General features: G+C 49.9%; 1 protein-coding gene and 1 long non-coding RNA gene across 6 annotated transcripts in view; one reads left to right on the forward strand and one right to left on the reverse strand.

Annotated features, from left to right (window-relative positions):
- Positions 1 to 1,258: 1,258 nt before the first annotated feature.
- Positions 1,259 to 19,674, reverse strand: LOC140680689 (uncharacterized). Its single transcript, XR_012052059.1, has 3 exons — positions 19,544 to 19,674; positions 5,412 to 5,562; positions 1,259 to 1,681 (listed from the first exon to the last, which is right to left on the reverse strand). It is a non-coding gene; the product is annotated as an uncharacterized lncRNA (long non-coding RNA).
- Positions 16,494 to 27,565, forward strand: part of KCND3 (potassium voltage-gated channel subfamily D member 3) — a 90,065-nt gene continuing 78,993 nt past the window's right edge. The window contains exons 1-2 of one of the 5 annotated variants that reach the window (XM_030291785.4): positions 16,494 to 18,249; positions 23,409 to 24,593. In XM_030291785.4, coding sequence (XP_030147645.4) covers positions 23,485 to 24,593 — 1,109 coding nt within the window. In that variant the 5' untranslated portion in view covers positions 16,494 to 18,249; positions 23,409 to 23,484. Of the gene's footprint in view, positions 18,250 to 18,485; positions 18,852 to 18,911; positions 19,632 to 19,972; positions 20,112 to 23,408; positions 24,594 to 27,565 lie in introns of those variants that run through there. The other 4 variants (XM_030291790.4, XM_041721271.2, XM_041721272.2 and 1 more) reach the window with 4 other exon arrangements.

Here is a 27,565-nt window from a genome sequence, read left to right on the forward strand (position 1 = left end):
ATTGACTTATAGAACAGAGATTTTACTTTCAGGATGGAAATATGTTAAATAAGAGATATATATTCCTGCTAATGGCATCAGTTGTCAGTTACAGTCTCTTTTAATGAATCAGTTGGAAACTCCTGTCCTTTTGAATACAGATTTTGCATGTTTGTTAGCTAAAGAGGCAACAAAAGGCCCAAAATTAAATGTGTTCCTATGTTTTATGTATAGCTGGTATTTTTCCTCCTAATAATTCAATTTCTTGTTGCAAAATAAGATCTCCAGGCCTCTGCAAGCAGCTGAGTGCTTCTGACTGGAGTGACATCATGAAGGAAAAGCAGAACAGCGCAGGATGGGAGCCTGTGAAAGGTTTGATCTTCACAGGGTAAATCGGGGATGCTTTTCCAGCTGAAACTCCCTTGGAAGGACACACCTGAGCTGCCAGGTCTGCCTGCCCACCTCGGGTGACACCAGCAGCTGCTTTGCCCTGTCCTGCCCTGCCCTGTCCCTGTCCTGTCCCTGTCCCTATCCCTGCCCAGCAGCTGCACAGTCACACCCACAGCTGGTTTCATCCAAAGAAGTAACCCCAGTTTCTCTGCCAATATCTCCTAAACTTGTCCTGAGGATGTTTTGTAGGGTGAAATAGATACACTCCTAAAATAGGAGCTGCTTGAAAAGTAAGAACTGCTACTGCTTAAAAAAAGTAATCATCTTGAATGCTAATACATATAATCTTCAACTGACTGCAGCCACACCACAGATTAATTTCAGTACAGAGATTATGTTAATACAGAAAAAAGCAGTTGTGATGTTGAGTTAGATCAAAGATTTTTCATTTTAGTCAGTGCCTTTGGCACCAGGCAGCAATGCCTGTTTCAACTAAAGTCAAAGGCCTCTCTAAAGCACTGAGTCAAACAGTAATTATTACAGGGAAAGGCAGAAAGTTGAGAGCAGGGTGTTGCTTGATCTTGATCTGACATTAGTTGTTGAAGTGATGGGTGCTTGATGAGGAGTGACAAACTTGCAGAGAAGCCCTGAGAAGTCCCAGCCCTTTGGGGCTCCCAGAAAAGGCTTTTTGCAGGGAGGATCCGCGGGCCCTGGAGCCTCCTGACATCTCCCCCAGGATCCGAGGGGCCTGGAGCCTCCTGACATCACCCCAAGGATCCGAGGGGCCTGGAGCCAGCTGGGCTGGGCAGCAGGGCTGGCATTGCCACCTCCCCTGGCACGGAGGGCGGCAGCACGGCCCTTAGCGCTGGAGAGGGAGCACAGAGAGCTCAGAGCTGAGCGCCTTCCCGTCAGCAGAGCAGAGCGGAGGCTGCATGATTCATCATCCCTGCCTGCAAAGCCTGCAGAGCGCAGAAAGAGCACAAATACAATTCCAGCAGCAAGGAAACACCGTGCCTTTGCACATTAGCTTTGCAGGGCAGTCATAATCATCTCCATTTATTTTATTTAATCTTTTAAGTGCATGAATGTGAAATGGTTCTGTAAGTACTGAGAGGATAAATGAGGTTAAAACATTCATGGGCAGCGGAATCAAGTGAGGCTTACGTTGGTGTTTTGTACATTCAGCCCTCTGTCATTTTTGCTGGAGCCATCACTGAGCAATCAGATTTAAACATCTCAGGCCTTGGTGGGCAGAGCTTCTGTGTAAAATGCCTCTGCTTTTAGGGAAATCCAACTCTTCATTATAAAAGAGCTGCACAGAAAAGAAAAAATGGAATGAACACCCCACCCTTCAGGATAATTGCACTGGAATTAGGAGGAACCTGCAGGTTTTTGGAGGAGAGGCTGATTTTAACAGGCCCTGGGAAAGCAGATCAGCTGTGGCCTGCTGGATGCCAGGATGAAGGCAGCACAGCCCCAGCTCTCCGTGGGGAGGGGATGTGCGAGCACGGGCAGCTCAGGGGAAGAGGCTGGGGAGCAGCAGCCCCATGGGCAGGAGGAGAGGGAGCCCAGGCTGCAGCTCCTCTTCCTCTTCCTCAGCCACAGCCACTGCTGCTGCCAGGCCTCCACAAGTTTTTAAACTCACACACTTTAATTCCTTTCATTTGCCATCCTAATGTAAATTTACAGTATGAAAACTAGGAATAATTTAATACCAGAAAAGGATGAAACAAAAGCCTGGAAATCTTGGCAGTCTTTTTGAAAGCAAAGGAAATGTCACAACTCTCTTTTAACAGCATTTTTGTTTTTGCAGGCAAATTACAAGTCCAGGTTCAGCAGTGTTTTTGTTCTGCCATTCTGCTGTGACAGTGTCTGCTGGCAGCCTCTAATTCATTCAGGAAAATCCACGGCAGCAGTGAAGAGGAGGAAATGACAACAGCTTTGTGCAGCTCCACTTCCCTCCCTGCCAGGCAGCAGCAAGCACTGGCTTTGAGTGCACAGGGGGTTTAGGGCTCCTTAAGCCCTTCTTGACACTCCTCAGGCTCCCGTCTGTGCTCCAGGTTCTTCACTCCAGAGGATCAGAGCTGAATCACCCAAAGTCCCTGCTCCACCTCGCTGCTCCTTTCATCTGACGAGCTCCTGTGCCTTATCAGACCAGATGTAACAGGCAAATAAGATGCACAATAATTAACACAGAAGATCTGGGCTGCTCCTCTAGGCCAAGATTAATTCAATACATTTGCAGAGCCCTCGGGGATATAGATTCAGAGTGTCTGATCTATGGTTATTATTCTTTTAAAGGAAAATAGATTTACCTAATTTACAATCAGTTCTGATGGTGGGAGGAGGAATTTAATTCTTTCTTTCTTTTGATAAATATACTGCAACTTTTCTATAATTCCTATTAATCTGACCTCCTAGGGAAAATTTTGCTGATCCATCATCTTGTGGCAGTCTTAATTCCCTTAGTGCCTCCAGGCAGGAGAAATGGATTTCCTCAGACTGAGCCCCGATGCTCTAAAGCCTGGAGTGAGGCTCTGGGGAGAGCTCAGCCTGCTCCGAGGGGAGGGAATTTGTCTGTGGAGGGCAGAGGGGCTGTGGGGAGGGACTGGTTATTTCCAGAACATCCCCCGCAGTCCTGCGGGTGGAAAATCCTAAAATCCTCCGTGCCCGGAGACACAGACACCATCCACCCCTGCCGTCCCAATCAACAGAGAGAGAGAGAACAGCTGCTGAAAAATAAATGCACGGCTAATTGTATATGATTGAGGCTTGGAAACCGCTATTTTTAGCTTTGCCTTAAAAAGCTGCGATGAAGGGAAGGTTTGTGCTCGGCATTCTGAGCCTCTGGAGGAGCGGGCAGGATGCCCCCTCCAGGAGATTCTGCCCTTAAAGAACGATATGGAGACATAAAAGGAAGGTGGTCTCAGTCCTGGTGCTGCCAAGAGAGCCATAAATGCCCAGAGCACACATCTTTGCTCAAGTGGTGGGATTGCCCCCAGTGCCAGCCCCGGGGCTGGGAGATGGTCTGTGCCCCGGGAGCTGCTCTGTGCCCCAAGAGCTGTTCTGTGCCCGGCTAGGAGCTGCTCTGTGCCCAGCTGGAAGCTGCTCTGTGCCCCAAGAGCTGCTCTGTGCCCCAAGAGCTGCTCTGTGCCCCGGGAGCTGCTCTGTGCCCAGCTGGGAGCTGCTCTGTGCCCCAGGAGCTGCTCTGTGCCCCAAGAGCTGCTCTGTGCCCCGGGAGCTGCTCTGTGCCCGGCTGGGAGCTGCTCTGGGCCCAGCTGGAAGCTGCTCTGTGCCCTGGTACCCACAGGAGCAGCAGGACAGCGGCTCCCGGGGCTGGGGGAGCCCCCAGAGCACAGCCAGGGGCCCCGGGGCAGCAGCGTGTGCTCCCCACATCAGAAAGGCAAAGGGAGCGGCTCCCCAGCCCAGGGAAGAGCGAGCCACGTGCAATCAGAAGAAAAGCTGTTTTTCACACTTATTGCCCTTGAATTGGCAGAGGGAGACATCATGTTTTATATTAACTTCATAATAATTACAGTTATTACTGGATTCATGTACACCAAAGAGGTTGCAGCTCCCCAGGAAAGCTCATAATATTATTAAGAGAGATGCCAGTCCATTGGCAGCATCGTGTAACAAGCTAATTCCAACATGATACTAGACAGCACACCTCCAAAAATGCATGGATTTGTGCCTGCTCTCTGGGATCAACGGCAGCCACACGTCTGACACGCACGGAACTGTCCTTTGGAAGAAATGCTTTGTAAAGCACAAGTAGCACAGCCCAGGAACAGCAATAGGTGCTGCCTTTAAAATTTAAAGCAGTGAAAATAAATCTAAGGATTTTTAATACAGGGCAAGGCTGTGAGAAATGAAGGAATTGTGGCTCACTGTGGAAAACCAATGGAAAGGAAGATTTTTTCTGTAAGAGAAGTTAAAGAATTCACCCAGCTTCTTCCCATCCTTTCCACACGATTAATTGCAAAGATTTAATTTCTCTGGGCGTGTGTTTCGCATCAGCAAACAAACTTTTCCATCAGATTAGAAGAGGTGACCCATCTCCAGAGCAGCTGTTGTTGCTTAAAGTTCTGCAGAGTGGCTAAAGGGGTCAGAAAAGGTCAACTTTGCACCAGGAGGCTGTGGGGGCCAGCAGCCAGGGAAATCCCAGCACAGGGAAAAACTGTTTGTGCTGGGGTGTCAGAGATCGGGGCAGCTCCATCCCATCCCATCCCATCCCATCCCATCCCATCCCATCCCATCCCATCCCATCCCAGCCCATCCCATCCTCAGCCAGGGCCCGTAATCTCATTTTGGTTTTTACTGTAAATCCAATACTTTATGTCTGCCACCAAAGGAACCATTGCACATGAAACCCAACCAATGTCAGGAGAAAATCAGACAGCAGCTGGGCTCCAGGACTGTTGCAATTTCCTCCATAATGTCAGGCCATAGCAACACACACATCTTTCACAAAAATTAAATTGCTATTAAACTTTCTGCCCATCTTTGTAAATTAACCTCTCTTTCATCTCAGCTTTTGATTTAGCAGGAAATAATTTTTGGAGCACTTTCCAGACTCCTTCCATTAGGCGTTTGGGCTGTGGTCAATAAGGCTGAGTTAATTACCTGCTTAACCAGATCAGGCTGCTGTGCAAACTCGGGCCTCGTCTGTGCTGCAAATGCTGCCAGCATTTCTTACAGGTGGAGCCAAACCCCCAGGACAGCCCCCCTGGAAGCTTCAGAGCATTTTGTTCTGCATTTTCCTGGTGCAGAGCTTGGGAGTGTGGAAGCCTGGCCCAAAAGGGCTGCAGAGAGGAGCTGGGAGCATCCCAGATGTGGAGAGCAGCTTTGGGACATCCAGGTGTGGGACATCCCAGATGTGCAGAGCAGCTGTGGGACATCCCTGTGGAGCATCTCCTGGCCCTGGAGAACCCCTGGCCCCAGCTCCAGCCCCAGAGCAGCAGCCCCCGTGCCCAGCCCGTGCCAGCAGGTGAAGAGCAGCACCCAAACCTCCTCGTTTCCTTTCTGAGCTGTGTTCTCACCTGCAGGAGCTGGCCCACAGTCAGAGCAGGCTGTGCCCAAGGCAGGTCAGCCCTCATTTATCCAATATCCACAAAGCACTAATTGAGAGATCAATTGGGAGCCTGCCTCTTCATGCACGATTTGGAGAGCTGACAGAGGCACCTGTAGGGGCTGGAAAATAAGTTCTGCCTCATTACAAAAGAAATTGCATCTGAATGAAAACCAACATGTAATAAGAGCTCTAAAGCGGCTGCAAATGCTGCCAAGCAGGCGGGTACAGCACACACCGTGCTGGGACAGGGCTCACCCCGAATTACTCAGCAATTCAGGAGCTGAACTCACTTCCCCAAAGGCTTCAGTGCTTTTTATGATGATCTGTAAATTCCAGGGCAGAGAATTAGCTGTCCAGTCCTTAAGAATTGCATCTCTTTGATAGATTACAACTAAGCAATCACATGTATAGCAATGCAGGGGCACATTTTTCTGCTAATACTTGGAAAAGCCAGGATACCCTTCAAACATTTTCCTCCCCTTCTGTTTGGCTGTGCCAGTTTTTAAAATTTTAATGGCCTAAACTGCAAAATATTTATTAAGTCTGGGAAAGGTTGTGTTAGAACATCCAGCTTTATCTTGTTTAGCTGAAAAATGTGCAATTTATAATTACTTACATAATTACTCATGTATTACTTGGAGGCTGGACTTGGAAGCAATTTCCAGCCTTAATGCTTCTGTGATTCTGTTCTCCCACAAGTAAATTTGATCCCATCTACTTTGTGTGTGATTCAGGTTTTTCTGCTTATTGTTGATTATTATTTTTTGTTTGCAAAGCATCTCCCCCAGCCGTGTGCACCGAGGAGCAAGTGCAGCTGCCGAGGAGCCCTGGCCAGCATGGGATTTTTGGGGGAGCCCTGGCTTTGGGACTGGAGCAGAAAGGCTCTTTCCTCTTGCCGCAGTCTTTCATAAGCCTGAGGGAATAGAGCCAACCTGTGCCACTTCCTGGGCTGCAAAAGGAAATCGGGGCAATAAAAGACATCCTGGAAATAGACAATAATGGTAGAATGATGTTTTGACACGGGACTGTACATGAGTGATGGGAAGAAGTGAGTGAAGTGGATGATGGAGGAGGTGCTGGAGAAACGGTGTCCATCAGCTGCTGAGGCTCCTGCTCAGCAGGTCCCAGACAAACGGGCTGGATTTCACTGAATAAATCCTCGGCTGTCCTGCTTTACCTGCACACTTCTCCACTCTCTTCCTTTAGGGTTGCATAATCCTTTTAATTCCTTTCCCCGTTTTGGGGGCTGTTTGCACTGAGTCCTGCCAGAGCCAGCAGAGGCAGTTCCTTCCCCAGCTCCTGCCTGACCCCTGTCCCTTCCCAGAGCTGCGTCCCCCACCCCGCAGGACCTGGCAGGACCCCACAGGACCCTGCAGGATCCCGCAGGACCCGGCAGGACCCGGCAGCTACAGCAGCCCCAGCGCTCCCCAGTGCCCCCGGCCCGGCTCCCCAGGGCACCGACCCCCAAACTGCTGCACAGACCCCCAAACTGCTGCACAGACCCCCAGACTGGTACACACACCCCCAAACTGCTGCACACACCCCCAAACTGCTGCACAGACCCCCAAACTGCTGCACAGACCCCCAAACTGCTGCCCAGACCCCTGCCCGGTGCCCCAGCAGGTCTCCCTGCCCCAGCCCCCCGAGGATGCGCTGTGGCCTTGGCAGCCGTGCCAGCCCTCTGCAGAACAACACCTCGATGCAAGATTAATGAACAGAGGGGAACATCGTCAGCGATTAAAAATAAAAGTACGGGCTGCTACTGGTGCAGACAGCAGCAGCTGCAGCGGGATCTATATTGTTTAATAATGCACATTAAATTCTTACAGACTTTTTTAAAAGCTGACTCTGCTCTGGCTAGCACCGATGTAAATCTATTGCCAATGCGGGATAATCCTTCAATACGTCTTAAATTTTTTTTTTTATTCTTCCCACAGATTTCTGTGGGGCCTCAATGAACCCAGCCAAGGCAAGTTTTGTGCCACAGCAGCCTGACATCCCGATATTCCCTCTGCTCTCGTCCCACCTGGGAAGGGCTTGGAGAAAGGAGCAGCGGACAGGGAAGGCTCCAGAGGAAAGTTTCCCAGGAGCCAGGGGAGCTCCAGGGAGGGCAGCAGGGCTGGGCTGTGCCTGCAGCCCGGGGCACAAACCCCAGCACCGCGATGGAGCCCTCCTGGCCTCAGCCCAAAGGATGGGGGAAGGCTTTGAACCGACCTGGAAATGCTGTGTTTTCTTTCCACACTGAAGGCACCTAATATTTGTTCATCATTTATGTATTTTGTTGATTTTTAACCTTACCAAAATACTGCTTTGTTTTTCAGGGTTTAGTTTTAGTTTCAAAGTAAATCCTATTAATATTTAAAATGAAAAGCTATTTCAGACCTTAAAATGTAGATGTTGCATTTAATAAACATCAATAGTAAATGTTTTGATTTCCTGAAAAATGTTTTATGTACTGAAACCCTTGACAAATGAGACATGAATTCACAAGCGCTTGCAACTGATTCAAACCTGCATTTTTTTCACCAAATAAAACATTCAGCTGCAATGTTTTTCCCAACTCTAATGTTTGTCCTGTGCCCGGGGGTGAATTTCGCTCAGTGTGAATAACAATGCGGCACAGACAAGATCAATAAATCTCATATTTCATTTGCTTCCCCGTGCCGGGCGGGCCGGGCACAGCCGTGGCATCAGCACAGCTCCCGGTGAACCTGAGTACCAGCGGGCGAGGGAAGGATGTCTGTGGGCATGGAGCTGTGTCCATGGGGATGGAGCTGTGCCCCTGGGATGGAGCTGTGCCCGTGGGACGGAGATGTGCCCGTGGGACGGAGCTGTGCCCGTGGGACGGAGCTGTGCCCGTGGGACGGAGATGTGCCCCTGGGGATGGAGCTGTGCCCGTGGGATGGAGCTGTGCCCGTGGGGATGGAGCTGTGCCCCTGGGGATGGAGCTGTGCCCGTGGGACAGAGCTGTGCCCGTGGGGACGGAGCTGTGCCCGTGGGGATGGAACTGTGCCCCTGGGGACGGAGCTGTGCCCCTGGGGATGGAGCTGTGCCCCTGGGGATGGAGCTGTGCCCCTGGGGATGGAGCTGTGCCCGTGGGATGGAGCTGTGCCCGTGGGGACGGAGCTGTGCCCGTGGGGACAGGACACCTGAGTAGGGACAGGACGCCCAGCTGGGCACAGCTGCCCCCACGCCGTGTGCTGGGGCTGGCAGTGGCACCAGGGCACTGCAGATCCCTCCTGCCCCAGGAGCACAGAACCATTGAGGCTGGAAAAGATCCCCAAGATCCTCCTCCAGCCTCTGGCCAACACCCCCTGCCCACTGAGCCCTGGCATGAAGTGTCACACCAGCCCCTTTGATCACCTTGCTCCTTTCCAGCCTTGCACTTCGTTCCTCTGCTGCCTCTGCTGCTCCCTGCCCTCGTACCCAAAACAATCCCAGCGCTGCCTTTTTCTGTCTTAAATAGAACTACAAAGGGATTTCAGAAATCAGTGGATTGGGCATGTGGCATTTGGAGAACCCTTCAGAACAAACAGATGTGAAGGGGGAGCTGCCCAGAGGTTCCAGCAATAACAGTAATAAAGTCAGAAAGTGATTTATGGCCCTGCCCTGTGGTGCCTGAGCCCAGCAGGGACATGCTGGTGGCACCAGGGGACACATTCCCAGCGCTGTGTGGCTGTGCAATGGGAACAGGTTCACAGAATTGTGGAATCAGAAAGGTTGGAAAAGACTACAAAAAATCACACCACGCCCAGTAAATCATCAGCATCGTCCTGGGGAAAAGGGAGATGCCAAAGACCAATTTTTGCTTCGCCACAGAAAGGTTTTAGGGTGATGCAATCCTGTTGGAGAATTCTGAGGCACTCGTAATCTATTGGCCACGTTACAGAAGTGTTTGGGTGATGAGCTCCTGAAAGGAGAGATTAATCCACTGGAGTGAGATAATTGTGGATTCACTTTGGTACGTGCTCTTTCTGCAGCTGATGACTAATTATCAGCATCTAATCAGAGAACGTAATCTTTAAATTGTGTAAAGGGTAAATGCTTTTGCGTGATGCCGAAGACTGCCCACATGCAAAAGCTGAACATTTCTTTTATTGCCATGTTTATCTGTTTTTATCTGTGTTGAGTAGAAAACACTCTGCTTTAAAAATACATTGTGGCTTCTTTGATTTCCTAAATAGATTTATAATTATCTCCAAATTGAACACACTCAGCTTCTGTCCAAGTAATTGCCAGGCTCTGTCCTTCACAGGAAGTGCAGCCCTTGGCAGATTTTCGCTGGGCTCTTTGGCTGCAGGAAATGAGGGGGAATGAGATAAATCAGAGCAGGTTCTGTGCAGCTCGGGGCTGAGGGCTCACACATGGGCAGGCACCCCCAGCACTGCCTCAGGTATTTTTTCCTCAGACCTGACCCTGGGAAAATTTAGGACTGCAGTGGACAAGGGCTGGAGACAGACTGCAGCTCCGCAGGGACTGAGGCTCCTCCTGCACTGAAACACTGCAAGGTCCTGATCCCACAGAAAGTCTTTCTTGAGGTGTTGCTGTGCCAAGAATTATTAACAAAACTGCTTCACTTTGCTGAATTCCCTTTTTATATTCCTAATAGTGTCCTTGTACAGGCATAAGGTACCTCCTAAAAACCCTTTTCCAAAAAGACACCCAGTATTAGTGCAGACACACAAGGAAGTAGAGGAAGAAAAGGTTCATCTGGTCTCCCTGTGCTTTTCTGAGCTTCTCCAAATTATATTTGTGTGTGTGTGTGTGATCTAAGGTTTAATCCTCCAGTGCAAAGGGCTCTCAGCTAGCTATTTCCATGTCAAGTTTAGGAATAATTTGTGTAATTTTTGTAACTTGGGAGAATGTTGTTAGCTTGGCCCCAAAAGAAATTGAGCAAAATAACTACAAGGTAGAACAAAATAACATAAGCAGGCTTTAAGTCTGCAAAACCTGGGGAAATAAAGCTCCTCTGTTTAAATAGCACTCAGGCTGTTAAATTAAACAGGCTGCCAAAGGAAAGGTTTTCTGAGAACAAATAAGAAAAGAACCACATCTCAAATAAATGTGTTTGGGGTCAGGGCTGCTGCAGAGCCCCCGAGTTTCGGTGCCCCCCGTCAGCAGTGACATTTCTGGAGGCAGGAGCCACTCTGTGCTTTGTTAGATTTACACTTGCTCACTGCTGTGGAAGCAGACCAGACACTGATCTGAGAAACTGGGAGGGAAACTGTGTGAGCCAAGTGTGGCCTTGTCAGGAGAATCACTGACTCTGGTCTTTGTGCCCCAAACTGCAGCAGAACCTGTTGTGGGCAGGCTGGCACTGCTGAGGGGGAACGGGAGCGCGGAGGAGTCAGCAGCTCCTGCAGCACAGCCCCACTGCAGCGGTAATTTAAAGCTCACACTGGACAGCTGAGTGCCTTTTATCACAGAATATTTTACAGGGAACAACATTTTCTGACATAAATGTCTCTGCTAATGACAAAGACCAGAAGTAGCTTGTGGCCAAAGAATAAATGTTTTTCTAAAGCTTAGCAACAGCTCATGCTCTGAATGTCATCATCCTCCTGGGAAGCCTGTTGCTGTATTCTCAGGATTAGGTGAAATTATCCCGAGTCCTGTTTGCAATTTTTTGTGGCTGTGCATCTTATCTTTCTGTCTGAAGGTCAGATAAGAATTCTCCACCCCTACTTTTGTTCCTGAGAAGAAGCAAAGAGTAGAAGTCAGGAAGTGGTAATCATAATTACTCATTTTTAATAGCATGTTTTGTTACTGTAGCACTTGTGAAAACTCCTGGAATTTAGGTTGCTGATGAGAAAAAGGCTCATTTAGCAGCCCTGGGCAGGGCTGTCAGCAGGACTGACCAGTCCCTGAGCCAAATTGTCTTCTGCTCTGGGGCTGCCCTGCAAGAACTGCTAAAACCATGTCTGGGTTTCCATGGAAGTGAGTCAGAGCAGGGGCTGCTCCAGGGGGAGATCTGTTCCTGCTCCAGGGGGAGATCTGTTCCTGTTCCAGGGGGAGATCTGTTCCTTTTCCAGGGGGAGATCTGTTCCTTTTCCAGGGGGAGATCTGTTCCTGCTCCAGGGGGGAGATCTGCTGCTGTTCCAGGACTCAGAGATCTGCTGCTGTGCCAGGACTCAGATCTGCTGCCGTGCCCTTGCACGCTCTGTGTTCAGAGAAACGTGCTGGAAGTGTGATCCCAGTGCCTCGAGCAGCCAGGGGCTCAGGAAGTGATACATGCACTGCTTTAGACAGCATTCCAGCACTAATTACAACCCAAAGTCCTGCTTACTGCCTGGTTTCATTTTGTTGTTTGCAATTGCAAATGTTTGTTTTCCCTGCCAGCAGAATTTGTTTTTCAGACCTGTTCTCCTGCAGGGTCCCTCAGGAGGAGCCAAGGGAAAGTCTCGAGGGCGTGCAGGGCTCTGGCCTCCCTTGCTCTGTGAGCCTCCAGCCATTTGAAATGAACATTTGTCCTGGGCCTGCTTGCTCTGGGTTAATTAGTAAATAATCAGGACCCCTCTCTTCCCAAGGCAGGGCTGCAGCTGATTCCACCCAGCTGCCCGAGGAGCCTCTGGCACAAAACTGCACAGCAGCAGCAGCAGCAGCAGGTCCAAGTGATGGCTTTCGTTATCGGCCGGGTCTAAAATCCACATTTTAGCGGGGCTGGGATCCCTCAGAGCCAGCCCTGGCTACAGCCCAGTGAAGCACTCAGAGCCTGTTTACTCCCTTGGCTGGCCGGCCCGAGGATCCTCCTTTCCCACCCGGGCTGAGGATCTCTGGATGCTGCACAGAGCCAGACCCTGGCAGGGCTGAGTGCCCGGGGCAGCTGTGCCCAGCCCTGCCAGGACCCTGCCCCAGAACTTTCCTTCTGCAATCAGCAATCGCAGCAGCTCGGCCAGCACATTTCCCCTACCTTGGCCTGTCTGTCTGAGCGCTTTAGATGATTTATCTGCTCAGAGAAGGATTATTTTTGAGCCTCCCTTTGCCAAAAAAGGTAAGCCTTATCAGATGGAAATCAGAATCTATTCTTCGGATCAGCAGCCTGGATCACGGCTCAGGTGGAAAGCAGGTCACATAAAATCAGACCTTTCATGAATATTTATCTTGCTTTTCAGTAAGCTTTACACCTGAGGGTCTGATCCTGAGCCCACGAGTGCCTGCACAGAGTGCTGCCTGCTTCCAGCCCCTAGCACAGCCAGGGCAGGAGGCACAGATCATTTGGATCTCTAATATATGGATAATAGATAATAAATTAATTCCTTTCTTTCTGCTGCTGTCTGCAATAGCAACAAAGGAATTGTCAGCCCCAAATTCCTAATTACCTGTGTCATTCCTCCAGGACGATTCAACCCTGTTCCTCAGCTTCCTCATGCAGATGAAGGTCATATCCCAGGCAATGAGCCTTTGCAACAAATAAACTGTGGGGAAAAGTTCTCAAACACTTTGAAAACTGAGAAAAAAAGGAATTTTATCTGCCTCCATTTCTGCCATCGATAGAAATAAAGAGCTGCTTCTCTTGGTCTGAGAAACAGAACAATGTCTGCAAACTCAGAGATCTCCAAACAAGAAGTGGCATAAATTGAGCCATTTCATCAAGAGCAAAGCCATCATTTGGATGGAACTCCATTCAAATGCTATTACATGGACTTATTGTTGGCCATTTCAACATGTGCTGTATTTCTATTTAAGCTGGTTGTATTGTCCTGCTCTGTCATCCCCGCCTGTGCTGGGCTTTGCACGTTCTTCCTCGTACACAGGCTTGGGAAATACATTATCTGAGCATTCAGCTACAACAATAAAGGTTATCTCACCTAATTGAAAATGGAGCTGGTGTAACTCATTCCTGGGTGCGCAATATGAGTTTCCATTCCAGAGGATTTCCTGCTCAGAAACATGAGCACAGTGATTTGGAAAAATCCCATTCTTTTGATTTGCCATCTTCTCCCCGGTGCAAACCCAGAGTTACCAACCATTTCCCTGAAGTCTGCTATGAGCAAACCCAGTTGTCTTTAACGAGACCTGCCAATATGAGTTGATTAGCCTGCAATGAAGGTAACATCATTCAGCACCAGGAAATCTTGCATTCTGGGGGATGTGACACATTTTCCTAACAAGCCTGACAGTTGTGTCTTTTTACATGAAGAGCAAGAACACCTCCTGCTCAGACAGATGTTTGCATAAATATCCCTTTTGAGCCATTGAGAGGCTTAGATGAGATATTTTCCATTCATGAAGAGCTTCCTTTAGCTCTGGACTATCCAAAAATACTAACTGAATTTACTTTCAAGCTATCAGCTACTGGTGCTGCTGTGAGCAAGTTTAAATTAATGCATTAACAAAAGCTCCCTTCCTTTCTCAAAGGTCTGTACTGAGAATTAAGATCTGAATTCCAGGTTAGCCCTTAATGACACACAGATGCACCTTCCCTTTAGCTGGGAGACTACATCCTGCTAGAGCAAGGCAGAAATAATGGTCTTACTAGATTCAATATTAAAAAAAATCAGATTAAGCTTGAATTCTAGTTATGGAATTGTCTGCAGGTGAAGTTATTTTTAATCTGTTCCAAGATAAAGGAATAAATGTATTTCTGCCTATCAGAATTCTCATATATAGAGAGGAGTTTGGTATGGTAAATTGGTTTGTGGCTAAATTCACCTCTTGGGGATTTTTCCTCAGCAATGGGTGGGGACCATCCACTCCAACCATTAGGAAATATTGGGAAAAACCTGTCTATGTCTGGAGGTCCAGGCTCACCTGGTGGGTGAACATGGACAATCTCACTCCCAAATTTCTTCTCCCTTCCCCCCGTGTAATAATAATAAAAAGGAATGATGATAGTACAGGACTCATTCCCCAGACAATAGTTAGGCAGGCTGTATATTGCTTTATGGCTGTTGACTTGATTTAAAATGCACTCTTAAAAATGAAAGAACAACTCCTTAAATTTGCAGTAAATGTATAGTTCTCCAGACCTGATTTACTGGTTTTGGGGCACAAAAAACCTGCAATTCCAATTTATTGTGTTGTTGACTGTGGCAGCAAAATCCTTGGCATCACTCGAGCTCCGGTGATCATTCCAAAGCTGATAATTTCACATTGATCACTTATTTAGGGTTGGCTGGGGCTTTGTTGGGGGGTTTTTGCTATTCTTTAATTGGGCTCTGCCCTTGCAGCAGCTGAGGATGATGGCTTTGATGGTGACGGGTTAACTCAGAGTGTGAGATCAAAGCAGAGCTCCTGCCTTGTGCTCTGCTCACTTCGGAGCTTTTTAGCCTGGGCTGGCTCATAATTACCAGAATTCCCAAGTGGCTGGAAGCAGATCTTGCAGAAGGAATTGCTGCAGAGCAATGTGTAAATCCTGCCCGGGCTGTCAGACACCAGAACTGCCCGGGAAAGGGGCCTGGGCCGTGGGGTGCATGGGAGGGGACAGAGGACAGAGGACTCGGTGTCGCTCTGCTCCCCGACTTGTCACCCTGTCCTGATTCATTAACAGCAGCAGATTCATTAAGAGCAGAAAACGCTGCAGCTGCTGGGTGGCTTTGCTGCTGCTGGACCCCATCCACGGCTCCTTCCTCTCTCCTTTTAGGAAATAGTGGCAGAATGCAGCTGCCTGTGAGGGTTTGTTTTGGGTTGGAAAACCTCCAGACACAGAGGGGGAAACGAGTGAGCACGATGTAAATCAGAGATGGCCTCGAAGGCCGGGGCAGGGCAGGGCTGCAGAGCCAGGCTGGGATGGGCTGGGATGGGATCCAGCACCCTGGGGCGAGGGACAGGGCTGGGAACCCCACAGGGACACAAACAGCACCCCTGGGCATCCTGCACTGCTCCCCGGGCACCCCAAATACACCCCCGACCCTTCAGGCTCCCTGCCTGGATCCTGCTCCAAAAGGGGCTGGACAAGGAGCCACAGTTCCCTTCCAGGGTTTTGAAACCAACAACAAGGTCCCTTTGAAAACTCCTGTGGGATGCTGAGAGAATTTGGGATTTAATTGTTCATACACCTCTATAAAATATTCCCAATATTGGTCTTGCAATAAAACTAAGGCAGAACCTTATGAAAGAACATTTCTTAAGGACACTTTCATTGTCAATATTTTGGTTTTTCTTGTAAGAAAGCCAACAAAAATTGGATCCAAATCCAATTCTTGGCATTTTTTTTCTGTCTCAAAGAAAACTCAGATTTGTCCTAGTGAAGACCAATTCCACCCCTAAAGCAGACACTGCATTTTCTGCCCAGAACACACACGAGGAAGGGGCGTGAACTCCTGACTTTGCCAGACCTATGGCACGAGGGCACTAAACCACATATTTAATTTTAGGTTACAAAGACTGACTCCTTCACATAATCCTGTTAATGGCCTTTCTTTAATCTGTGCAGGTGTTTTCACCAGCCTGGAGCCAAGCAAGGGAGCTGCTGGCACGAGCTACAAGACAAAATCAGACTACAAAGCTCTGGTGCTATGGTGAGCTGGAATCCGAGGCAGGCTGTGCTCCTGCAACTGTCCCTGCAGAACTGCAGCACAGCCACGCAGTGAATGCGTGTTCAGATGCAGAATGTATGCAGAGTAGCACCCAATGCAGAGAACAAACACAGTAAATAAAATACACTGCAGAGGCGCAGGATATAAACACAGAAAAAAATGTAAGGGGAAAAAATTAATGAACTATATTTAATATTGATATTTAACCACAATAGCTCATTCCATAATTTCTCTGGTGTTTTGACACCAGCAGGTTCTGCTTCTTAGTAGTAGAATGAAAAAAAGTTGTTCAAAAAGTTCTAATAAAAGCTCTAAGTGGGGCAGTAGAACCTAAGGAGTTTTTCCTAGAAAAGAGAGAGAAGGGAAAAGGCAGAATGAGAAAGCAAAAAGAAAAGATGGAAAGAAGAGAGAGTTAAAGAGAGAAGAGAGAGAAAGAAACAGAGAAAATATATCGATGAAAAAAATCAAGACAGAAGAAGGAATATTTTCACTTCAGACTATCTGCAGCAAGCTTGCTTTTGACTTTCATATTCTATTTAAAAATACAAAATTGGGAGCATTGAAAAAGAGTTCCCAAATTAGCTTTTTAATAGAGATGGGAAGTTAAAAGGGGCCGAGTCATGGGGGAAAAGCGATTCAGAATCACAGCCAGGGCAGCACCAGCAGAGAGTGAGGCCAGAGCACGCCCCAGAGAGAGAGGAGTCAGGAAGTTTTATGAAGTGGTGACACTGTAAATCACAGAAAAATCTCTTATAGCAGCAAAAGCCAAATGACATTTCTGGTTCTGCTTTCTTCTCAGCATCTGCAGAGGGAAAGAGCAAGTAGAGATATAGGGAGGGTTTGAAAGTGGGAAGCAGCTCTGAAGACATCTAATAAAGATGGATTCAGGATGCTTTGATATGTTCAAATTCTTACAGCCTCTGAAAGTTTCTCACAGAAGTTTTAAGATTCACTTTGCACAAAACTATTCACGTGTCCAGCACACAACTCTTAATATCTGAAACCTAAAGATGATACACTGTGTGTGCATGAACTCATTAGCTATTCTGCTACACTAATGCAGGTTACAAATGCTATTAGAAATCAGTGTTATTTTTTAATAATGACATTGAATTATCAGAAATTAGACCCTGAATTAGATGGATCAGGTTGAGGCTCAGTTGTATCTTAGGAAAAATGTCACCACTGAAAGTGTGGTTAAGCATTGGAAGAGGCTGCCCAGGGAAGTGGTGGAGTCACCATCCCTGGAAGTGTTCCAGGAGTCAATGTGGCACTTTGTGGTCTGGTTTAGTGGGCATGGTAGGATCCAGTCACAGGCTGGACTGCATGATCTTGGAGGTCCTTTCCAAGCTGAATAATTCCATGATCAGGGTCCTGGTTTCAGAGTTTCGAGTTTCTAGAACTGGATCATCGATTTGTTGAAATCTTGAGGATTTTGAGGTCTTTTTTTTTTTTTTTCTTTAAGGTCTTGGGTTTAGAGCTCTGGGTAGAAAGGCACCTGGAAAACAGCCCCTGGTCATTGCTGGCTGTACCAAGTCCCTGTTTCCCTTATTTTAAGGCACCAGAGGCACATCGGACCCGGCAGCACACAGCCCTTGCTCACAGTGATGCATCTGGAGGAGCAGCTCCTGTGCCTGACAATGCAACCCCTGCAGCCCCCGCACCCCTCCTTACACCCCCCTTCCCCGGCCCGGGGACTCTGCGGGGGCAGTGGGTCTCATTGCGGGGGTGCTGCGGCCCCCGGCCACCCCTGGTCCGTGCTGCCCCGGGGGTCCCGCACCGCTGCCCGTGCCCAGCGCCCGCTCCTGCTGGGGGTCCCGCACCGCTCCCCGTGCCCACCGCCCGCTTTGCCCGGGGGTCCCGCACCGCTCCCCGTGCCCAGCACCCGCTTTTCCCCGGGGGTCCCGCACCGCTCCCCGCTCCGCTCCGCTCCGCCCGGGAGCCGCGCCCGCTCGCTCCGGGTGACACCTGCCGGCGGCTCTGCGGGCGGGCGGCGGGCGGGGACGCGGCCGAGCGCGGGGAGCCCCCGCCGCCCCCCGCCCGCGCCGCCGCCCCTCCGCGCGGGGCTGTCCCCGGCCCGCCGCTCCCCGCTCTCCGTTCTCCTCTCGCCGCCGCGCCGTGCCGACCGCTCCCATCGCTGCCGTCCTCCCATCGCTGCCATCGCTGCCACCGCTCCCCACCGCTCCCCACCGCTCCCCACCGCTCCCCACCGGCCTCCGCCGCCGCCCCGCGCCCGCGCACTCCGCGCAGCCCCGCGCTCCGCTCCCGGCAGCCGCATGGCCGCGGAGGCACCGGGCGGGCGGCCGCGGCCGGGAGCGCCCTGCGGAGGTGAGGGGGTCCGCCGGGAGGGCGGGGGGCGGCAGGGAGCGGCCCCGGGATGCGGGGGACACCGGCCCGGGGATGGGGGGCACACCGGCCCCGGGGGTTCACCTGCGGGCGGGGCGGGGGCGGCGGGGTCAGCGGATGTCCCCGGCCGCTCCCACGCCTCGCCCCGCTCTCCGGAGCTGCTCCCCGCACGGTCGGTGCCAGCCCCGCACGGCCCGTGGCAGCTCCGCATGGCCGGTGCCAGCCCCGCACGGCCCGTGGCAGCCCCGCACGGTCGGTGCCAGCCCCGCGCTGCCGGCGCTAGGTGGGTGCCGAGCCGCCGAGGAGGCGATGGCGAGGCAGCCGAGCCCCGCTCGCTCCTGTGCGTATTGCTGTGACTTTATGGAAGTCATCAACTATCGCTGCGGCGCCTCAGCCACCGCCGGGAGCTGCCCGGCAGAGCTGGGCAAGGCTGGCTCGCTCTGATTCGGGCTCGTGGTTATTTACTTAATGGAGATTCGACAGCGAACGGATAAATGAGCGAGGCTGCCGGGTCTCGGAGCGTGCCGAGCCCAACTTCTGAGCGGGGATGAAAGGGATGCTGAGGCGGTGTGGAGACAGGACTGGTAAGAGCTGCCCAGGAGCACGGCAAGCCAGAGCGGCAGGGCGAGGGGGAAAGGTGCTGGGAAGGAAGAAGGGAGAAGGCAGGGAAAGATCGGTTTAAATCCAAATGCTTTCTTTTTCTTCCTGAATGTAGCCTCTCGCCCTGGCCAAGGTGTTGGGTGGAGGTTTGTGGTGCTGGAGGAACAGCTCGTTTTCTTGTGCAGAAGGAATCCCTCCTGCCCTGTCTGACCGGGAGCCAGGAGGGGCACACAGGGAGCTCCGCGACAGAGCCGCGAAGTTCATGCCGTGCATCCCCCCTGCATCTCCCCCTCGGCACATTAGCATGCAGGGTCGGCTCTGCGCGTATTTAACGACTCCATTTGCTCCGCCAGCGCACACCGCCCTCCTCCAGCCGCGCTCCGCTGCCCGGAGCCCCCCGCTCCCGGCTCAGCCCGGCCGCGGCCGCCCCGGCGGACCCGGGCCCGGGCCGTGCCGAGCCGGGCTGGGCAGCGAGGGGAAGCTGCGAGCGCCGCTGGAAGGGGAGGGCGCAGCGCGGAGCGAGCCCAGGCCAGAGAGGCAGGGAGAGCCTCGGCAGCAGCGAGGGAGAAGCTGTTTAGTCATCTCTCTATATATACTTTCGCAATGATGATCGCATTTGCTGATTGCTTCTGACTGCATTTGGAGAGGGAGTCGAGAGGCAGGCAGCACAGCTCACCTTTTATCCTGAGGAGTTCCCGGCCCCCTTCCTCCCCGTTCCCCAGATTTAGCCCTGCTTCTGGGCGCCGAGTGTCCTTCCCCTCCAGGTAAGGCAGCGCTGCGAGCCGGCAAGATGGGGCTCTGGGGCTGGCTGGGAGCGAGGGAGAACTTTGCATGCGTTTATCCTAAGCCTGTTGCTTTTGCTCCTAAATCTCCCCAGCAGACTGAGGGAGTGAGTTTTCTGCAGAAAGTTTTATTTTCTGGTGTTGCTGCGAAGGGGAAGGAATGTGTGACTGACAGAAGACACCGAGGCTTTGGCTGACATATTTTGCTTCAAAGCAAAGGTCTCTTTGCTGCCTGAGCCTGACCCAACAAGGACAGGAGAGGGAAGAAGGAACGATCTCCAGGCTCTTCTCTCCCATTAGCAGTGTCTCATCAAGAAACTTGCAGTATGTTTATCAGTCCGATTTCAGAACAGCCCTGGCTGCTTTTAGAAAGGGAAACACTGAGATTTTTGGTTTGTCTCTGCTCTCTTGAGATGGTGAAGAGGCATTGATCGGTGTGGCATTGCCATGGGAGCTGCAGTGGTAAGAATCCCTGCTTTGTTTCTGGCCCCTTTGGGTGAGCAGTCATTGCTGTTCTCTGCCAGGCTCCCTCCTGGGCTGTCCTGGGCAGCCTTGGCTGTCAGGGTGGGTTTGGGGGGAGGTCACGGTGCCCCCGAAGCGGCTGCAGCTCCAGCACAGGTCGGGAGGGACCCAGCGGGGTCAGGAGTGCTGCGAGGGGACAGGGGCTCGTGCTCAGCCTGTCCTCTCCAATTTGCTTGACTCTTTCATTGTCCCCATAGTTATCTAAAGAAAGCAGATTCTTTCCTCCACAGATACTTTTTTCAGTCAGGAGGCAAATGATTCTATTTTGTGTACCAGGTCTTCTAAATGTCATCAGCAGGGTGCCGGTCTGCTGCGAACCGGTTCTTTTTAAATTACATGCAGAAATTATGGTAATTAAAATTAGAAATATGGATATAGCTAAATATATGCTTGTTAGAATTAGAGTGTGTCTGTTTTCTATGAGAGCTCCAGACACTGTCAACAGTACATTAGATTTTGAGTCCAGCCAATTGCTTTCCAGCCTAAACAGGCTGGTTAGCAGTTACCAAAATCCAAGCAGGCAGAAAAGGGGGATTCTTTCTACATTCTGGAATTCTAGATTCTAGACAAACTGGTTACTTCATCTTTTTTTGACTCAGCTTAGGTTGTGCAGGTCGGAATTATAAATCCAGTCCCCCCTCTCTCTCCCAGTTTTCTTTCACTTCCTTCAGGGACTAGTAGAGTTCCAAGGACTCATGGACAGGAAAAAGCAAAACCTCTGCAAAAGGGGATTTCACTTCTCACTCGTGGTCCTTCAGATAATTTACAGCTGAGAAAGGCTCCTCTTCTGTGTATTCTGAGGATCAAATGGGGCAGATTCAATGTAACTCTGAGAATGAAGCTGGGAGCGCTCTGTTCTAACCAGCTTCATCTCTTGGACCCACAGAAATGGGAACTAAACTCCCACAGAATTCCCCTTTCTTTCTCTTTGGCTTTAATCTCCTATCCCTTTCATAGCTGAGATATTTATAGCTTCCCCACATACACTGCCAGCAAGAAAGGACCCATTTTATCTTTTAAAAATTGATTTAAAAATGTGTAAGTCACTTACGAGTTACCAGTGCTTTATTGGAACAATTATATGTGAAGTATTTATAGTGCCTCAGAGCTAATGTAGGTAACCTGGAATCTACAACCAAAGTTATGAAAGTACAGAAAAGATTTCTAATGTGGTTCCCCTGAGAAATCAGGGGAGATGAGGATCCAGTGTGCTGAAACTGGTCAGGTCACCAGTCAGTCCTGGCAGAAGGACGCTGGTGATGGTGCTAAGTGAAATTAAAATCCAGGGAAGACAGTATGCCAGCAGGGAAAGCAGGAACAAGATGCCTTTTCTTGTTTTCTCGATTATTTGCCTGTATATATTTGGTGAGTAATGGATAAAATAATTTTTATTTTGCTGCCTCCTGTTCTTAAGTGTTTCATGAAAGTCAAAAGATCCACCACTGGTGGTAGAAGGGTGCAGTCAGAGCCCACGGAGCCCCTGGAGATGCTCTTCCACCTGAGGGAGCTTTCCAAAGTCACGCTGAGAAGGTTCCCAGCGCTGAGCTCTGCCTCTCAGACGGCAGAGCCTGGTCCCCAGGGTGGCCAGGCAGTAAATTCCCTCTTTGGGGGAGAGAAAAAGTGGTGCTTTGTACCACTGAGCAACTCTTCAGAGGGAAATACTGTGGGATGTTTGCTCCAGTGCCGTGTAGATAAGCAAAGTGTCTCCTTGGGATAAGCCTCACCGTGGGTTATTATATGTTCCGTAATTACAAAAGCCCTTCAGCAGCAGAAAGATGCTCGCACGAGGGATTTCAATTGTCCTTCAGATAGTAAAATTGCATAGGAAGATGCTCCACATTAAGGTGATGAATGTTAATTTGCCCTGAAGAGGAAGAGCATTTCTGTGAGCACTTCAGGCATTTTCACCACAGACTCATTCCATCATTTTTTATTCAGTATTTTGATGGCCCATCAGAATCAATAATGCTGCAGCCTTACTGGCTGAAATGGCAGCTCTCATGTAAGTTAAAAACTTTGGAATAAAACTGCCTACAAAGATACAATTAGGCTTTGAGGGCCTGAGTCAGTGGAATCAATAGAATTTCCATTGATAAATTGACTTTTGATAGGGCTCCTAATGCATCTTATATGATAATGGCACCTTTCTTCAGATAATTTTGTGGTAGAATTAGAAAAGCACTAGGGAAGTGAAAGTAAAAGCAAGTTAAAACAAAAGTTAAAGACTGTAAAAACTCTGACCAAAGATCAAAAAGATAAAACAAATTCATGGCTAGATCAGAACACAAAAACCACTCAAACTTCAAGAGATATTGGTGCTGAGGATCTGGACAACTTGGGATATTCCTCATCTAAAACTCCAAGAATGCCGTGAATGTATTTTGTTTCAGCCTAGGAGTCCTTCAGTTCTTCAGCTGAAGGATTCTGCACCTGTTAGCCAGGAAACAAGCAAAGCATCTTCCTGCTGGGAAGAAATTCTCCAGCTTTGGGGCCTTCCTTCATTCCGATGTTCTTGCTATTTGGCAGCTTAATCCATCAGCCCTCACACCCAGGATTGAAGCTTAATGGTACTCGGGTATTCTGAACAACGTTTCCCCAAAAATCAGAATTTTCCTCTGGTCCAGTGGAGGGCTGCAATACTTGCCAGGAGTAAACCCCACCTCTAAATGAAAGAGAGCAGCAGAAAACTGCTGCTGGGGCCAGGCCATGCATTAAAGATGGACGAGAACTGCTGAAAACCAGAGAAAAAATTCAATTTCTTTCAACTAAAGATGTTCTTAGTGCAAGATTTAGAACATACTGAACTTGTTTAGGACTGGAAATGCAGTTAAGCCCAGTCGTGGGTTTTTGTGGTGTATGATTCCACTGCAGGCTGATTTCACTGGAGTTCCCAGCTCTTTCTTGACAGCTGTAGTTAAACTGATGAGCACAGGAGGCTTACACCTGGGGAATTATGGATTAGTCTTGTTTGCGAGGAAGCAAATATAAATTACTGTGTTTATGCTACTTTTAAAATGCTTTTAATGAGGAATCATTTGCTATTCAAAATTTCAATCTATAATAATGCCATAACCCCGCTGAGCTGATTATCACGTGCCTTGTTCAGCATCATTCTTCACCTGGGAGGTGAGGGCGAGCCGGTGGTTGGAAGTTCTGGTGTCTGTGCTGCTCTTCCACCCAGCGGGGCAGGACGCCCCGCGTGACTGTGCGCTGTGTTCTCTTCTCTCTGTGTTCCAGATGGAACTGCCCTGACTCCCAGCAGGTCCCAGCAGCACCCCAAGCCTCGTCTCCAGTAAGGCGGCCCGGGCTCGTCATGGCAGCAGGAGTGGCGGCGTGGCTGCCCTTCGCCAGGGCGGCTGCCATAGGATGGATGCCAGTGGCCAACTGCCCCATGCCACTGGCTCCAACGGAGAAGAACAAGAGGCAGGATGAGCTGATCATCCTCAATGTGAGTGGCAGGCGCTTCCAGACCTGGAGGACTACACTGGAGAGGTACCCGGACACTCTCCTGGGCAGCACGGAGAAGGAGTTCTTCTTCAACGAAGACACCAAGGAGTACTTCTTTGACCGGGACCCCGAGGTCTTCAGGTGCATCCTCAATTTTTACAGAACGGGCAAGCTGCACTACCCCAGGTACGAGTGCATCTCTGCCTACGACGAAGAGCTCGCCTTCTACGGGATCCTCCCCGAGATCATCGGGGACTGCTGCTACGAAGAGTACAAGGACAGGAAGCGGGAGAACGCCGAGCGGCTGATGGATGACAACGACTCGGAGAACAACCAGGAGGGCTCCATGCCCTCGCTGAGCTTCCGGCAGACCATGTGGCGAGCCTTCGAGAACCCCCACACCAGCACCTTAGCCTTAGTCTTTTACTACGTCACCGGGTTCTTTATCGCCGTCTCTGTGATCACCAACGTGGTGGAAACCGTGCCCTGCGGCACCGTGCCGGGGAGCAAGGAGCTGCCCTGCGGGGAGCGCTACGCCGTGGCTTTCTTCTGCCTTGACACGGCGTGCGTGATGATCTTCACCGTCGAGTACCTGCTGAGGCTCTTCGCGGCGCCGAGCCGCTACCGCTTCATCCGCAGCGTGATGAGCATCATCGACGTGGTGGCCATCATGCCCTACTACATCGGCCTGGTGATGACCAACAACGAGGACGTCAGCGGAGCCTTTGTCACGCTAAGGGTTTTCAGGGTTTTCAGGATTTTCAAGTTCTCCCGCCATTCCCAAGGCCTGAGAATCTTGGGCTACACTTTGAAGAGCTGTGCCTCCGAGCTTGGCTTTCTCCTCTTTTCCCTCACTATGGCAATCATCATCTTTGCAACTGTGATGTTTTATGCGGAGAAAGGGTCCTCGGCAAGCAAATTTACCAGTATTCCTGCTTCCTTTTGGTACACTATTGTAACCATGACAACGCTGGGGTGAGTATTACTTTTCCTTTTCCTGAGCAGCAGGCGAGCGTGTACTGGGAGCTTGACTTCAGCTCCTCCTCAGCCTTTTCCTGGGTGCATGTTCAAGAAGGGGCTGGAAGTGTTCGGGGCTGGATTATTCTTTGGCTTACAACTTCTGCAATTTGTGTGCAGTTGTATAAAGCAGAAAAAGCACTTACACCCACTTGACAAATGCTCGGCAGCACGGTAAACGAGTGCAGGAGGAGCAGAGCAGTGGAGTAGCAGGGTCTGATTCATTCCTGCAGGAGGGAAAAGCTGACCCGAGCGCAAGGGGCTGGGAGGGAGAGCTCTGCTCTCTCTGACATTGGCTCCAGCCATGCGTCTCACAAAAGCTGCTGATGTGTCTGTTGTGTCTCGTTGCAATGTCAGCCGGTGGTTCTCCCCTTGACTTTCCAGGAGCTACAGATTTGCTGAATTCAAGTGGATGTTGTGGGTCACTGTGCTGAAATACTCAGTGATGGCCGGGATGTGATCTGGGTTTTACTTAACTGGGCAGGATGGGGGCTTCTTGTCTGTGTTTAGCTGTGAGTTTGAGACCCAAGCGTGCTGTGGTGGTTGCAGTAGAATTTCAAGCATTCCCATGGACAGGTACAAAGATAATGAAATCAAAGCTACGGGAATGTAGCCTGGAGGGCTCTTTCCCCCCTTATATTTCATTTCTGTCTCACAGATGTTGTGACTGAGATTATAGATTTGCACTTCTGCTGCTCTGAACTAAAACCTCTGGGAGCAGAATGGCCAAACCCTCACCCTGACAAGGTTGTGTAGAGGAAAGTGGGCATTGCAGGCTGCTGCTTCAGGCACGCACAGAGCCAGGATCGAGTGCAATCCCCTCATCCCACAAATCACAACGGTGTAGGAAATCTAGAGTCACTTTGCGAAGAGTTTTCCCACTGGAGAGTTCACACTCAGTTTAATACTCAGATGTAGACAATTCTCTTCCTTGTAATGTAGTGACTACTTTTTCTCTAAACTGCTTTTGATTTTAAACACTTCTCTGTGCCTATTATACATGAGCAGGCTCACAGTAGCACTTTTAAATTATTAAAATCATAATTCAGCTGTCAGAAAGGTGCCGAATCTGGGCATATAACAACTGAAAGTCTGAATTTCTTCATTAAGTGCAAATGTAGAGCCTGTTTGTCATAGTCACCTAAAGACCTCTTATTCTTCCTTTTTAATAGCTAAGCAAAGTTTACAAGTTTATGGCAAAAGCTGTTCCTTCCCCTGGGAAAGGTGAAACTCAGAAATCAAGGCTGGGCTTTGCATCCCAGCCCTGCCCCACGCTGTAGCTCAGCTCTCCACGTTCCGAGTGGTCCATCCTGGTCAGTTCCCCCTCCTGTCCCCACCACGGTGTCTGGTCAGTTCAGAGGGACACGTGCCCTGGGTGCTCCTTGGCGTGTCCCTGCACAAGGGGAGATGTGTGCAAGGCCAGCTCTGTTTCCAGATTCCCGTCTGACAGCGATCTCACCCTCCGTGCAGGGACACGGCCTGCACCCATCCGCACTTGTGCTGTCACATCTTTGTGACAGGAGCCCCGGGGCCAGGGGCCAGCCTCTGTGGGCTGGGAACAGCCCCAGGATGTGCAGAATGTTCTGGAGAGCAGCTGGGGCTCTGCTCCTGCCGGGGCTGGGCTCGGTTTGGGTCCCTTCCCTGCCTTTCTGAACGCAGGGACAGACCCAGTGCTCCCAAGGACCTCAGAATGTTCTCACTTTGTTGTAATCACAGAAATCACAGAGGAACAAGTGCTGGAAACGAGCTGACATGGATTTAAGAAATTACACATTTAAACATGGCTTTGTGAGTCTTCACTGGGAAGGGACCTATAAAATGGTGTCAAAGTCGTAAAACTGAGGCTTCTGCTGTTACTGATTTGGGACTTTTAGGTTGTTTCCACCTTCCTGACTCCCCCTGTGTGAGGTGGGGGTTAACCCTTCTGGGGGAGTTCACCATCCAAGGCTAACCCTCCTGGCCCCCTTCAGCTCCCCAAAAATCCTTCCAGTTCTGGCAAACTGGCACTTTCAGACAATATTTCATATACATCTCTCTTCAGAAGTCTTTTCAATCTGTTTGGAAGGATCTTGTTACTAATGAGAGTCCTGGCAATTCCTCCTGCAGAAAATGCAGCCAAGGTCTCTAACGTGCTCCCCAATCCATCAGACTTGCCCTCCTCAGTGCTGGCTACTTCACTGCTTGGATTTCAGCAGCACTCAGGGCTTTTATAGAGATCCTAAATATTTCCTGCCTTTTACCCTTAATAATTCAGCCAACATTTAAAACAAGAAACTATGAAGCACAACAGTTTTTAACTCAAAACATATTTTGTTTGTTTGTTTGTTTTCACCACCGATACATTTAAATCCAGGTAAGTGAAGGTTTCCCTGAGGCTGGAATCCCAGCACTGCTTTGACAGAGTGCCTTAGAGGAGTGATCTGGAAGGTGCAGGGTGACTTTTTCCCTGGTACTAAGATAAGCTCCATTTGTGCAAAACCAAAGTTTGCCTACAACAAAGAAACAAACAGAGCCAACAGTAGGAGACCATTAACCCTCCCACCGTACTGTGCATCAGTGCTCTCCCAGATTCCCAGGTATCTCTGGGACACAGTTACATTTCCAGACTGACTCACAAATAAAAGGCAATAGAAATCCATTTCTTCTTGAAGGTGAAGCCCAGCATCAATAAATAACCACTGGTTTTGGTGGGGTTGCCACACAAATTATTTTAGAGAAATCCAGGATGAGTTGCAGGTTCCTTAGGCAGTTAACAACCCAGGGAAACAGGTACAGCAGCTTTTCTGGAGCGGGAATCAAAGCAAAGGAATTAAATTATACTGACCCTGCATCTCCGATCCCTCTGCTGTGCTCATCAGCCCTGGTTTAACAGAGGCTGTTTTTAATTCAACACAATTTAAATTTTGCTCAGGAGGCTTTATAATGAAAGC

This window comes from Taeniopygia guttata, chromosome 26 (genome assembly GCF_048771995.1).
Source record: "Taeniopygia guttata chromosome 26, bTaeGut7.mat, whole genome shotgun sequence".
In the NCBI taxonomy this organism is placed as follows: domain Eukaryota; kingdom Metazoa; phylum Chordata; class Aves; order Passeriformes; family Estrildidae; genus Taeniopygia; species Taeniopygia guttata.